General features: G+C 39.3%; 1 protein-coding gene across 1 annotated transcript; it reads right to left on the reverse strand.

Moving 5' to 3' along the window:
* Nucleotides 1-8,359: 8,359 nt before the first annotated feature.
* FUS12 (proteasome family protein) lies at nt 8,360-12,921 on the reverse strand. The gene is made up of 12 exons (XM_087316838.1): nt 12,786-12,921; nt 11,893-11,985; nt 11,655-11,733; nt 11,314-11,554; nt 11,165-11,239; nt 10,950-11,084; nt 10,518-10,705; nt 10,347-10,415; nt 9,256-9,346; nt 8,969-9,103; nt 8,778-8,890; nt 8,360-8,666 (listed from the first exon to the last, which is right to left on the reverse strand). The coding sequence occupies exons 1-12, from the start codon at nt 12,793-12,795 to the stop codon at nt 8,576-8,578; spliced, it is 1,320 nt and encodes a 439-aa protein (XP_087172964.1). The 5' UTR covers nt 12,796-12,921; the 3' UTR covers nt 8,360-8,575.
* Between the last annotated feature and the right edge of the window lie 743 nt (nt 12,922-13,664).

Here is a 13,664-nt window from a genome sequence, read left to right on the forward strand (position 1 = left end):
GGAATATATCATTCGCCATGTGTCGGAAGACTGTTCGCGCATTAGTGAGGCCGAATGGCATGACCGTATACTTGAAGTGCCCATATTTGGTGTGAAACGCGGTCTTCCATTCATCTCCTAGTCGGATCCGTATGAGGTTATACGCTCCTCGTAAGTCGGTCTTTGTGAATAACCTTGCACCATTGATCCGTTCTAAAAGACTTGAGATAAGGGGAAGTGCAGACCTATTCCTGATGGTGACCTTATTCAAGCCACGATAATCTACGACGAGATGAAGTGATCCATCCTTTTTCTTGACGAAGAAAATGGGTGCGCCGGCTGGAGATTTTGAATGTCGAATGAAACCATTTGCCAAATTCTCCTCTATATAGGCTCGAAGGACTTCTAGCTCGGTTGGTGACAAATTGTAGATAGTCCCCATGGTGGCTATTTTCCCGGTTGTAAATCGATGGGGCAATCATACAGTCAATGGTGAGGAAGCGTATTGGCTTGTACTTTATCAAACGGTGGACTCCTCTTTAGTGGTGTTGGAGGGTTTTATTGATATTGCGAAGAGAAACATTTCTTCCTTGCGTCCTTCCTCACGCAACTGATGTAGCGAAATGGTTGCAATCTTATGAGTAGATCCTCAGGTTTGTCGATACCGGATTTCTCTTGTTCTCCAATCTATGTCTAGGTTATGTAATTCGAACCATGGTAATCCCAAAACAATGGGATGTTCTGGGATACTAATTATATTAAATGATACTACACACGCTAAATTATCTACGACAATATTAACAGGCTCTAACTCTTCAATGATATTTCCGGAAGCAATGGGACGACCATCAATGACAACTACAGAGGCTGGACACGGGAGTTTTCTTAGGGATATCTGATGAGCTTGGGCAAAATTCCTATCCATGAAGCAAGAATTAGCTCCGGAATCTAGAAGTGTTCAGACATGTACTGGAGAGCTACTTTTAGTAGTAACTGTTGCTTGGGCTAAGAACACATTGCTAACTTGCTTAGAGGGAATGGAACCACTAATGGGCTGCACAGATCTAGGGTTGTCCAACCAAATGGCTCCTTTTTTTGTTGGACTTAGTCATTTAATTGTTGGCTTCTAACTGACTAAGGACATCAAATTTGTTCGATAGATTTGGGCTATTAGTACTATTAGGACTATCAGATATTCCGATTGAAATAGACTCGGGTTTAGTACAATTAGAACTAGCAACTATTTGGTTTACCTGACTTCTTGGCTTATGGGGACAGTTCACTGCAATATGCCTTGGTTCACCACAATAAAGACATAGTCGATTTGCTTGGCGTCGCTGGTTTTCTTCTTCCAATAATGGTCCGCGACAACGTGTAGTGTCAATTTCCATCGGAGTTGGAGTATTAATTGGAGACGCATTATATGACTCCCTTGGAAAAGGTTTTGCTACCATTGAGGCGTACGTGGTCTCTGATCTTGCCCTTGGCATTTGGAATTGACGTTCCGAACATTGTTTGAAAAGACGGTTGTTGCATCTCACCGCACGACTGATTGCTTCTGTCAATGACTTTGGTTCTTCGAGGAAGGTCAAGAGTAAATCCTTGACATCGTTATGTAGACCATAACGAAATTGCTCCATTAGTGCTTGGTCATCACAGGGGATATCGAAGGCGAGTAGGCGGAAATCTGCAACGTATGCGGAGGTTGGACGATCACCTTGGCTTAATCGTCAGATTTTGTTGATTGTTGTCCTTATGCTGTCAGTATCTCCAAAACAGGCTTTAAACTCATTTCAAAACTCTTCGAAATTGTTTAGTAAAGGAGATTCCTTTTCTAACAACGGAGCGAACAATGCCAAAGTTGAGCCACTTAACAACGTGCCTACTAAACCCACTTGTGATGCATCAGTGGGATATCGGGAAGGATTCATTTGAATGACTAATCGTACCTGATTAAGGAATCCTCTTAACTACGATCATGTTCCATCGAATTTCATGGGAAGGCCGATCTTGGGTTCTTTATGAATCCCTTGCATATTGGGTCCTTGTTGTTGCATCGCTACTATAGTTGCTTCGAGTTGTTGCACGTGTAACGCTAGCTCCCCATGTTGTTGTTGCGCCTGCTGCTTTTCTACGGAGATTTGTTGAAGATCCCCCAACAACCGTTGATTTTCTTGTTCCAAAGCAAGGAACTTCTCTTTCAAGCATTGCAGCTCTGAGAAAACAGATTGATATTCTTGAGCGCTAACAGGGCCATAGGATGAGAGGAATGAGGAATAAGATATTAGTATGAAGGGAGGGAAACATAAGAAGATAAAGGGAAGATGAGGAAAGAGGTGCAAAATCAGTTCAAACTGTCATGAACAGTACTAAGACAGAGAAAGAATTAGTACTAAAAAATGAGGATGAGTACTAAGAGAGGTGTAGAACTCTTGAGAGAAGGAAAGAGTAAGAGACAGAGAGGAAGAGAGATAGAGAGAGAGAATGATGATAACAAAAGATATATATTATGTGAAGAGAATATACATTAGTAGCTAGGAGGCTTAAGACTGGCGTTGAACCGATTTGGTTCGAAATAATGCCTTGTGCCTCCTTTTATAGTGTTCTCAGGAGTACTCCTGAAGTTTCTAGAATGTTCCAGAGAAATCTAGAATATACATTAGTTTTCTATAGTAAAACTTAAATGAAAATAATATCCTTCGTGTTACAACATATAGTCTAATGGTCAAGAGCTCGACCCATGTAGAATAAGGTCATGGGTTCGAGTCTTTTCATATCATGATAATGTGTATGGAGAGCCGACAGTCACAAGGCAGTCAACTTATATAGATGTAGACCCGGCCAGCAGAAGGCACCCGACCAATGTAGCTGAAGGAGTTGAACAAGAGTCCACAAGGACCCAGTTACTAATGGAAGAAGATACCCTCTCAGAATAAGAAGAGTTCCTTATCGTTATCTAGCTAGAGAGTATGTACTGTTGATTGACGAAGGGGAGCAAAATGCTTTGATGAAGCTATGTTGGATGCCCACAACAAAGGAATGGTATCTTGCCATGCAAGATGAAATGGATTCCCTGAATGAGAACCACACGTATGAGCTGGTGAAGTTGACAAAAGGAAAGAAGTCACTCAAAAATAAATGGGTCTACGAGTTGAAACATGGAGAAAATGGAAATCCTGAAATGAAAGATTTGGGTCTGGCAGAGCAAATATTGGGGATGCACACAGTCTGGGGCAGGACAAAGCATATGTTGTGGTTGTCACAAGAAAAGTATGTGACAAAGGTGCTCCAAAGATTCCACATGCAAAATGCAAAACCCGTCTGATCGATACTACCGACAAATTGCAAGTTGAATGTTAGTGAATGTCCAAAGAATGAAAAGTAAGCGGATGAGATGAGGAAGGTACCATATGCCTCAATCATGGGAAGCCTGATGTATGCTATGGTATGTACCAAGTCGGACATTACATTTGTTGTCGGTACTGTCAGCGGGTTCATGAGCAATCCGGGAAAGGAGCATTGGGTTGCAGTAAAATGGATACTCAAATACCTAAAAGGCACCTTGAGCATTTGCCTCAAGAATGGATCTGGTGAAACCCATGCTTGAAGGGTTTACTGAATCTGATATGTCGGGTGATGTTGATTCTAGTCGATCTACCTCAGGGTATGTAATGACCTATGCATGGGGAGCCATGTCTTGGCAATCTAGGTTGCAAAAGGTTGTGGCTTAGTCGTACACAGAAGCTGAGTACATGGTAGTTGTAAATGCCAACAAGGAATTGATATGGATGAGAGATTTCATGAGTGAGTTAGGATTGAGGCAAGCTTAATTCCTACTTCACTGTGATAATCAAGGTGTCATTCAACTTGCTAAGAATGTCGCCTACTACTCTCAGACGAAACACATCCAGAGGAGATATCATTGGCTACAAGAGAGGGTGGAAGAAAAGGAATTTGCTCTTGTAAAGATCCATACAAATGATAATGGATCAGACATGATGACGAAAGTTTTGTCTATGGACAAACTAAAAGCTTGTTGGTAGAGGATAGGTATGGTCGACTCTCCCATACATGAGTGAAGGGGGAGTTTGTTATGAAATGATGTCCCTCCTTATGGGAGAAGAGCCGATTCGGCTAAGGGTCGGCTATGTGTCGACTAGGTAAAATGGAAGGTTGATAGCCAGTTGAGGAAGGTTGCGAGGGAAGAGATTGATCAGCTCAGGGAAGAGCTGAGGCAATAGAAGGAAAGGGATGATCGGCTACAGGCTCAAAAAACAAGGAAATTAAAAGAAATGTAGACCGACTTTGATCAATTGCACAAGGAATATAAAGGGTTACGGGACGATCGATCAACAACGCAAAAAGCTTAAGGAAGCACAAGCCAACTTAAAGGAGTGTGATGCAGCTTTCCATAATTAGAAACAATTGTGTTATGTCATGGGGTACCGACCACAACCGGTTGCAAAACAACAACGAGGAATGACAAGAATGCGACGAACAAAAAACAAAAAAAAACAAAACAACAACACCAAGACAATATTTGACGTGGAAACCCTGAATGGAAAAACCATGGGAGCCCTCAGACTCCGAACAAAATCACTATATGGTGAGTATACAAGAGACTCGCATGCAACAACCTTGAGCTCAACTTAGTCTTACAACTAACACAGTGCACTTTCTTTCTTTCTTCACCTAACAACTCTATACATACACCTTAAATATGTTAGCCCTAAGTGTATTTATACTTATATACAGCATAGGCTATTTACAAATATAGCCTCCATGCGACTGCGGTCCTATCCGGATGCCTTACCTTATCCGGATCCGGTTTCTGGGTCCCTTCTAGATGATCCGACTCCTTGTCTGGATCCAGCTTCTTGGATATCCCATTACCATTTGAAGGGACCGACTCTCCCAACAAATTGTTCGAGACGAAGATTGCGAAACTTTAGAATGAAGGCAAGGAAGAAAAAGAACGGTTGGTCATGGAACGAGACGTTACTATGGAGGCGTCTAGGAAGAGCATCCAGAAAGAATTGTGGGCAGTTACAATATGCAAATGCAGAATTATTGCAGTAGAGAAGCTCAGTCATCGGCAAATAGCATAACGCAGCTCAAACAGGAGAAGCAGGCATCTGAGGCCCAGGGAGGAATAAATATAATAGGCAGAATTAAGATCATCATTGAGCGACCACCCTGGGAAAAGGCTAGAGAAAAGAATGGAGGAGGATAGTGTGGCAACAATATCGAAGGCATGGTCGGCACAGGCGGCTAAATTTGCAAACATTCAGGGCAGATGATGAAAAATCCGACAGAAGACCCAGAAGAGGGGATATTCTATCAAATGGCACAGTGGGAGGAAACCCTAGCTGAACAAGTGTTGATCTCCCATAATGCGGGAGAGCCCATTGTGATCTGTTGTGGAGTCAGTGAGCTCCCGTGGTTTTTTTCTCATTCAAGGTTTTCCACGTAAAACTCTTTGCGCGTCTCTATAAGTTCGTTACCTTTTCTGTTCCTATAATGTATTGTGTCCATTGTGTGACAAAGAATATAGGCGGGTCGATAGTTGTAGACCTGGTAGTTGGCCGATTCCCGATCCATATTTCTCTTCAGTTCAAACCTTTAACCAATCGACCTACCTTGCTTTGATGATGGATCTTTTCACATGTTTTTTTATGTACATGCTTGCCCATTCCTAATTCCACTCATTCAAATCCAACTAGTTTGGCTATTCTCTCTCTATGACCTAACCACATTATGACACCATTGATAGAGGGGTGTACCGTGTGTGTGTGTGTGTCTGCATGCATGTGTAATACCATCACCATACTATATGGTGCCTTGCTTGTGTACAACAATTCCCAACAACCCTACCATGAGATTATTGTGAGGAAAACAATATTCATTGATGGTCCTTCTAGGATGACATATACTCATAAATTATCACTCTCAAAATCCTTATAACACATGTCTTAGTGCGTGATGCGGTCTGTGCTAGGAGAAAAAGTTTCATAAAAATTCCATATTCATCCTCATGACTACTAAAAACGGGGAAAGAAGGAATATAAATAACTCAAATGTTAAAAGCTAATATCTCTAATCAAAGAGTTGAGGGTTCAATGCCCACAAATGACAATAGTAGATCAAAAGGGAAAACATCTACTTTCACATCGTTTCTAAGCTCAAGCACAGATGTCTTATTAACAGCTTGGAAATTATATTCTCAATTCTATTCCCTCAAATATTTTCACAAGTTTCATTGTTGTCTTGGTGAAACCATTTGCCTTGCAAGCTAACCCTCGAACAATTCCTATTCCTTAAGTCCACAAATTTGGCTAACCCCATTACTCACCACTATTCATCACTATGTCACATGTCAAGACTCAAAAACATCACAAATGTCCTCGAATCATAGTTGGCAGTAGTGTTGCATCTTGGAGATGGAGAAGTTGGCCATGGTTTATCCTTGCATCACATTTCCTAACTCAAAAACCTCACTGAGGTTCCCAAATCTCAGTTGGTGGGGGAGTTGCACTTTGGATATGGAAAACCTCGCCACGGTTCATCAGTACGTCACATCTGAATACTCCAAAGCATCACAAATGTCCCCAGATCACAATTGGTGGTAGACTTGCGTCTTAAATATGTAGAAGCTTCCTGAGGTTCATCAATACATCCTGCTTCAAGACTCTAAAATAGCGCTACGGTGCACGAGTCACACATGGTGGGAGTCACGTCTTCAATAAGGAGAAGCTCGTCATTGCAAACTTAGTGTTGTCATACTTGTTACTTCCAAATTACTTTCTGCAACTAGCTAGACAAGAACCAGAAAGTAACACATTTTTAAGCGCATAATACATAGTAATTGTGTTAGTTGGAAACATGTTAAGCCTAGATAGACTTTCAAGAATAAAACTGTCCTTAATGATGCAATGACCGTACACAATACAATCATATACCAAGTTTCAATGACTGAATACACAATATGATCATATACCAAGTTTCAATGACTGAATACACAATATGATCATATACCAAGGGTGTTTGTAAACATTTATGGAGCACACTTCTCATATCATATCAATTGAAATTTCATACTGTACATCAGTTAAAATTTCCTAATCCTTTCCAATGATAAAGTTAAAATGCTCACAAGATACTGAAAACCATCACCCAATAGTTGGTTCTCTTTAATTGGAATAGCAAAGCAAAACAATTCTACTTGCAACCTGATAGCAAAAATCTAAATCAACATACTAAATCCATATAAATGTAATACCAAAGCCGAAAGTTTATTTAACGATGGCTATGCTTCCAGACAATGAAAATTTGCTTCAACGATGCTGACTTTAAAAGGGGGTCTTCATTATAGTAGACTATTACAAAACCTAGACTTTCAAGCATCAAATTCTTGGGTTTTTAATGTAGACCCAAGTTCAACAACACATCTCTCTTATACTTGATCACAGAACAATCATTCATTATGAAACCACGGTTAATGTGTCAAGTTTAATGCTGAAGAGAGCACATATATATGAAGAACAAATTTCAGTTTTCAGTTCTGAGTTTTTGAATTTTTCCCTGTTTTTATCGTTTCCACTTTAAAGCTTGATCTGTTGATAAATCAATAAACCCAATTGGCCCACATGCTCAAGATCATTGATACAATAAATATCATCTCTCAATCACAAGTTAATAGAAATCATTGTCCAACAAAACACATTCTTTTCTATATGAAGCATCTATCAGTCACTGATCTTATTCAAGGCGAGTAACTTGGAACCATTCTGCATTGAAGATGTTTGCAATTAAATTCTCTAGACAATTGTCTGTTGGCACATTATTAGAATCAGTGACCAGTAATCTGATCCTTGTCATGAATATTAATGGCTTCCAGAGTAATATCTTGTTATTGAGCATGTTTCAACTGCTACTGACTAAGCGATGGACAACTGAATATACCTTTGTCCATTGGAAGCCCTCCAGTTTATTCACCTTCACCTCGTTGGTGATCAAGCTTTTAGAGCTACAATGAACATGACTATCACACTTAACCCAAATTTAATGACTAAAGAGCTAATCAAAATATTCTAAGTGTATATGTGGAAGAGATCTTACAAAACTCCCAACCAAACAAGGAAAAACGATGGAAAACAGAGATTTTGATTGCTCCATGTCACAAAGCACAGAGATCTAATTTTGCACTCACTTTTGCTATCATATTTTACTACAACAAAAATAAGCCTATAAAATTGGCAAAATGCTATCAGCAGCTGTGTTTCATAATGCCGTTATTATAAAACAATTCTCTTTCGTAGGGGGGAGACAGACAGACAGGCCGAGAGAGAGAGAGAAAGAGAGAGAGAGAGAGAGAGAGAGAGATTTCCCCCTGTACTTTCACAAAAAAAATACTCACTTTCTATAGCATCGATCTTGCAGGATTGAAGGACGCAATAGAATTAGAACACCTTTAGACGTATTACTTAAACTTGAGAGGGTAAAAGACAGGGAAAAACATGGGCCTTCAGGAAACTGAGATATATAGCCTCTACTAAAATTTGTAAATACACAGTGTTGCACAGGAACCTTGTTGAATTTAGCCTATTCGATTTGTTACTGTCTGACACAGAGAACGAAGCTGAGTGTTCCATTTATCAATAGCTGTGTACTTCTTTGGACCTTTGGACCTGAAGATTGAACCAAAGGTACATTATCATTACGCTATCATAAACCTTAAAACATAACATCGAACGAGTAAGAAAAGTGACAGCATTCGGTAAGAAAAGTGCCACATGTACCTGTCTCCAAGTTCGAGAAGCTGGTTGACTTGATCTATATGGCCATGTACACGGTTATCCAAAATTAACGAGACAAGCAACTGTTCTACATCCTTCTCCGGAATGTTCAGTTCCTACCAGGAAATAAACGATGGTATTGAGGTGGCACATGGATGACAACAGTCCACTTGAATAATCAATCCCTATCTTACCTGAGATATAAATGGAATACGAATGCATGTGTATGGCTTGATGAGCTTCAAAAGAACTTGTGTTCGGATGTTTTTTAACAAATCCTCAATATAGTTGCGAATGAATAGATCATCCATTATTGTTTTACGATTGCTCTGCATCCAACAAGAATCCAAATTATTTCCTTCCCAAGATGTGCATCACCGTTGTCCATCCACCAAGTGGCTGCTTGGCTTTTAACGTAAATGCAGAATCGCTACTGTAAAATGATTTCAACGTGTCCCAGCTGCAAATCAGCAAATCCTACCTTGATTATTTTTTCAAACTCCAAAATGTCATTCCGTTGATATGCAGCAACAAGGTTAGTCATAGCAAGGATTTCTGGATCATTCTTATACCTGTGAAACAAAACAGATGCAATATTAGAGGGCCCTTAGACAGTAATTATGATATTTGGATCAGTTTTCAGGAGCACATTGCACATAGAGACATATTATCTCCTTTCTCCCTCTCTGTCTCTCCAAAACAAGCGAACTAAGACATGGTTAAAACATTGAAGGCAAAAAGAGAATACGCATCTTTTGCAGCTTGAACAAACCAAATATGAAGCATTTGAATGCTCCAAAATGAAAGCATCAGCAGGTGCAATTTAAAACTACATAATATTAACACCCTCAAGGTGGATGTGAACTCAAGACATGCAGGTTCATTGGATAGAGCTCAAATCGAGAACAGAAATGCTCACTCGACTCCCTGGATCATATGGACAACTTCCCAGATGGCCAGAATCACAGACATACAGCAGTAGAAAGAAATTTGGGACCATATTCATTTCACTGTTTGCATCATACTAGTCTCAAGGATAGGCCTTCTATCAATGTGTAATTACTATTAATCTAAGATCACAAATGGCACAATTCACAGTCACCTCCAAGTTAAGATGATTGTTGAGAGACAAGAAAAGTACATATGCTGGATAGTGGACGGTTTTAGCCTTGTGGGACAATTCTGCATCAGTGGAGGCTCCTAAAGCCCTGACAAAGAAACTGTAAAATGGTCATTTCCTGACATGATAATTGCCATATAAAGGACAAAAGGAGACCCAATTGAGCATGGAAAGCTGAAACTAGCCATCCTTGTGTCTACAGCATTAATACAAATCTTTAAAACAACCAGTGGATCAATAGGGGTCAAAAATCATTTTATATTTGATTACACTGATTCTAAGGTCAGAATAGTTTAAGAATCAGGCGATTAAAATTTGGTGATTAGATTAAACTGATTGGTATAAGAAACATTACAAAACTAGCACCAAATGAAATCACACCTAAGAAAAGCTATTCATAGTCCTATGTCGACAGGCAGATAAATCATGCATTTCAAAGATAGGTAGCATACGGTTTCGCTTCTTGGCCATCAAAAGGATTGACCTGAGATTCCATTAGCATGTTGGCCAATACAAGGTACCTGCAAGTCAGTATAGCATGTAAATTCCAAGTAACCGGCAATGTAAACATCCAGAGCTACATTTTTTTTCATTATGAAAGCAAAGATCCTCAGCAGTTATACTTAAGGCATTGAATTCGCCGGTGAGTTCCTGCTTCATCATAGTTTTTAAAAGCCTCAAAAAAGTCTGTTGCAGCTTCTGCCCATTGCCGCTCTGCCATATTCATCTTCCCACCACACTCATGTATGATTCCCATTATACGAGGATGAGGTATAGCAGATTTGATTGTGAGAGCCTGTTTGTATAGTTGCTGTACATGGAAACAACAGAACATCAGAAATCTTCATTCAAATGATTATAGAGAAAATTCCGAGACATCCAAATTGTTTTTTATTCCCCAAAAGAATGAGTATGCATTCTGTTTGAGGAACAACATTGTCAATTTGTCCCCTTCTTCTCTCTTTTGGATGTTCATCTAGGCTGGTTGGGGAAATCAGGGAAACTCAATTATTTCCGAACTTCCCCAACAACATATCTTTGGTTATTGGATGTACCTTAAGTTTTTTGTTGTTCTTCGTCTCCGTGTACATCTGTATCTCAATTGCATACACCTCTAATAACTGTGTACCCTTTTTTTGGTCATCTGAGCCATCCTCTCTTTGACAAGACTTGTGAAGTTCCTTCAATATCTATGGAACATGAAGTGTTTTGAGCTCTAGCCAGATAAACATTTTCAGCATAAAATTGACATCAAGAAATAATGGCAAACCTTATTCATTCGACCATACTCCCCCATGTCAAACCAAAGCTTACACAATTTTAAGTTGGTTTTAAACCATAGCCGCTGCAATCATCATTGTTGGCCTGTGAGTTAGAATGGTACTTACAGTGAAAAAACAAGTAATCTAAGAGTTTCACCTCATTTTTTGCATCTTCCAACGCTTTCAAGGTTGTCTGATAGAACTCTTGGAGAAGTTCCATGTTCTGGCTAGCACTTCCAGAGACAAAATCTAAGATATTGTTGATACACTTTTCACTATAATTTCGTGTCACAGCTGACTTTATGTACATCAGCATCTCCCTGTAAGCATTCATCATTTCTTTGTAGTTTCCCAAACGATAATGCAGCTTGACTGTTTGTTTCAAGGCCTTAAAACCCCTACATGGAAAAGAAGTGAAAATAGCTCTAATTGAATTTGTTTTCCTATAAGCAAATAACAAAAACAAAATATTTCATTACAAGAAACCTTTTTACATACCATTCACCTTTTTCTCCTTCCATCTTGACAACCTCAGCAAAACCAACCAGCGCACCTTTGGGATCTGACTCCACTAACCCTGCGTTTCAGGTCCATATAAGACTCAGTTACTTTTGGCAAAACATAAGTGGATCACGCCCTAGTACATGCATTTCCTTTTTCATACATCCTGAATATGGTTGACAAGTGAACAACGTTCAAAAACTAAATAATCTGCTCAAAAGTTTTTCATACATACCCTTGGAATTGTAATATTGGTTTTCTATGTCTACATCCTGCTCTTCTGGCTCTTCTTCAGAATACTCAAATCCATAATCTTCCATATCTGCATCTGATAAAAGTCAGGGGTTAGCATATTTTATTCAAGAGCGACCAAAACCCGCATAAGGAATTTGAACTAAGTTATATGCTAAGTATAATCAAAACCGTTCATATTATGATGTGCAACATCAAGGTATCATGTTACACCAAGATCAATCTTGCTTGATACAACTACACATTCCCATAGTGTTTATACGTCATCTATGCATAATCTACAGAAATAAAGCACAAAAAGTGTTGACAAGCTACAACAAGGTATTATTTTATATCCAGATATATCTTGATCATACATCTAGACATCTTACCATATTGGATGGGACAAAAATATCAAAATGCCATTTGATATCAAGATTCAGATGTAAATCATACGGATTAGGATAATGCAATGGATAGGAAAAGAAAAAGAAACACTGTACAGTGTAAGAATGATGCAGAACTAAGCAACCAAGTTACATCCAAATAGACATATCCTCATCAAATATCTCGACAAAAAAGACGTCTGTACGGGGGAAGACATCAAAATGCCATAAAAGATATGAATATCATACATCTATATGTAGCAAAACAAAAGAAAATAAGCAAGATTCGGTATTGTATGCAGAAGTATCCCGATCACATGCATCTAGAAATCCTCATAGACTGCAGCTAAGGAGACGGAAAAACGAAAACGACAGTTTCCATATGCACGGAAAGGTCATCATTGGGTTTACAGAGAGACTAAAGATCTGAGGTTTGAAAACTAGAGGAGATAAAGTTCACGGAGAAAAATTTCCTGGTAGTGAGAGGGTAAATAAAATCGAGGGGACATACCTGAGGCCATGGCTTCTCTTCTGAGCGCGAAGAGGAAGAAACAGGATGAGAAACAGGATGCTGTTCAGGATCAGGAATGCGCGCTCTTCTACTCGATCCTCCTCCTCTTCTTCTTCTTCTTCTTCTTGTCGCAGACCTCCTCGTTCTTCTCTTCCTCTTTTTCTTCTTCTTCTTCTTCTTCTTCTGCAGCTGCTGCTGTTCTTTTGTGTCTTCTTCTTCTTCTTCCTGATTCCTGTGGAAGGAATAAATTTGTAATTTCTTGGAAAATTGCAGGTTTCGTTCAATTATCATAATACCCTTCCCCAACACTTGATTTTCATAATTACAAAAAACCCTACCCCTCCCCAACCCTCACCCTACACATACATACATTACATACATACATTACATACATACATGGTACATACATACATGGTACATACATACATGGTACATACATGCACACATACTTACTTACTTACTTATGTACTTACATTGGAAGACATTTTGTAATCTTGTTGCAATAAATAAGTGGGATTTTGTGGCTTTCTTGATCCAAAGCCTGGCTTACCCTCATCATATACATACATCATAATTTGCACAAATCTTACCTGTCTCCGAAACTAATGCCCTTTTTGCTGGACCCATTGGTATCGGCTTCCTTCAACTAATGCGAGACCCATTGGTATCGCTAGCCGGCCCCCATAAATCTTGCCTTCTAAGAAAATTGCTAAGCCTAATTGGATTGCAACAATCTTTGCATTATGCGTTATGCTTCGCAATTGCAACCATCCTCGCATTATGCTTCGCAATTTACCCTTTTTGAAGTATCACTATTAGTCCAACACGGGTTTGTTCATGTATATGCCCTTTTTTAAAGCATCAGTATTAGTCTAGCTA

The sequence above is a fragment of the Azolla caroliniana genome, unplaced genomic scaffold, assembly GCF_043228905.1.
Source record: "Azolla caroliniana isolate FFs.n. ecotype wild unplaced genomic scaffold, voAzoCaro1.0.p SCAF_3, whole genome shotgun sequence".
NCBI lineage: Eukaryota > Viridiplantae > Streptophyta > Polypodiopsida > Salviniales > Salviniaceae > Azolla > Azolla caroliniana.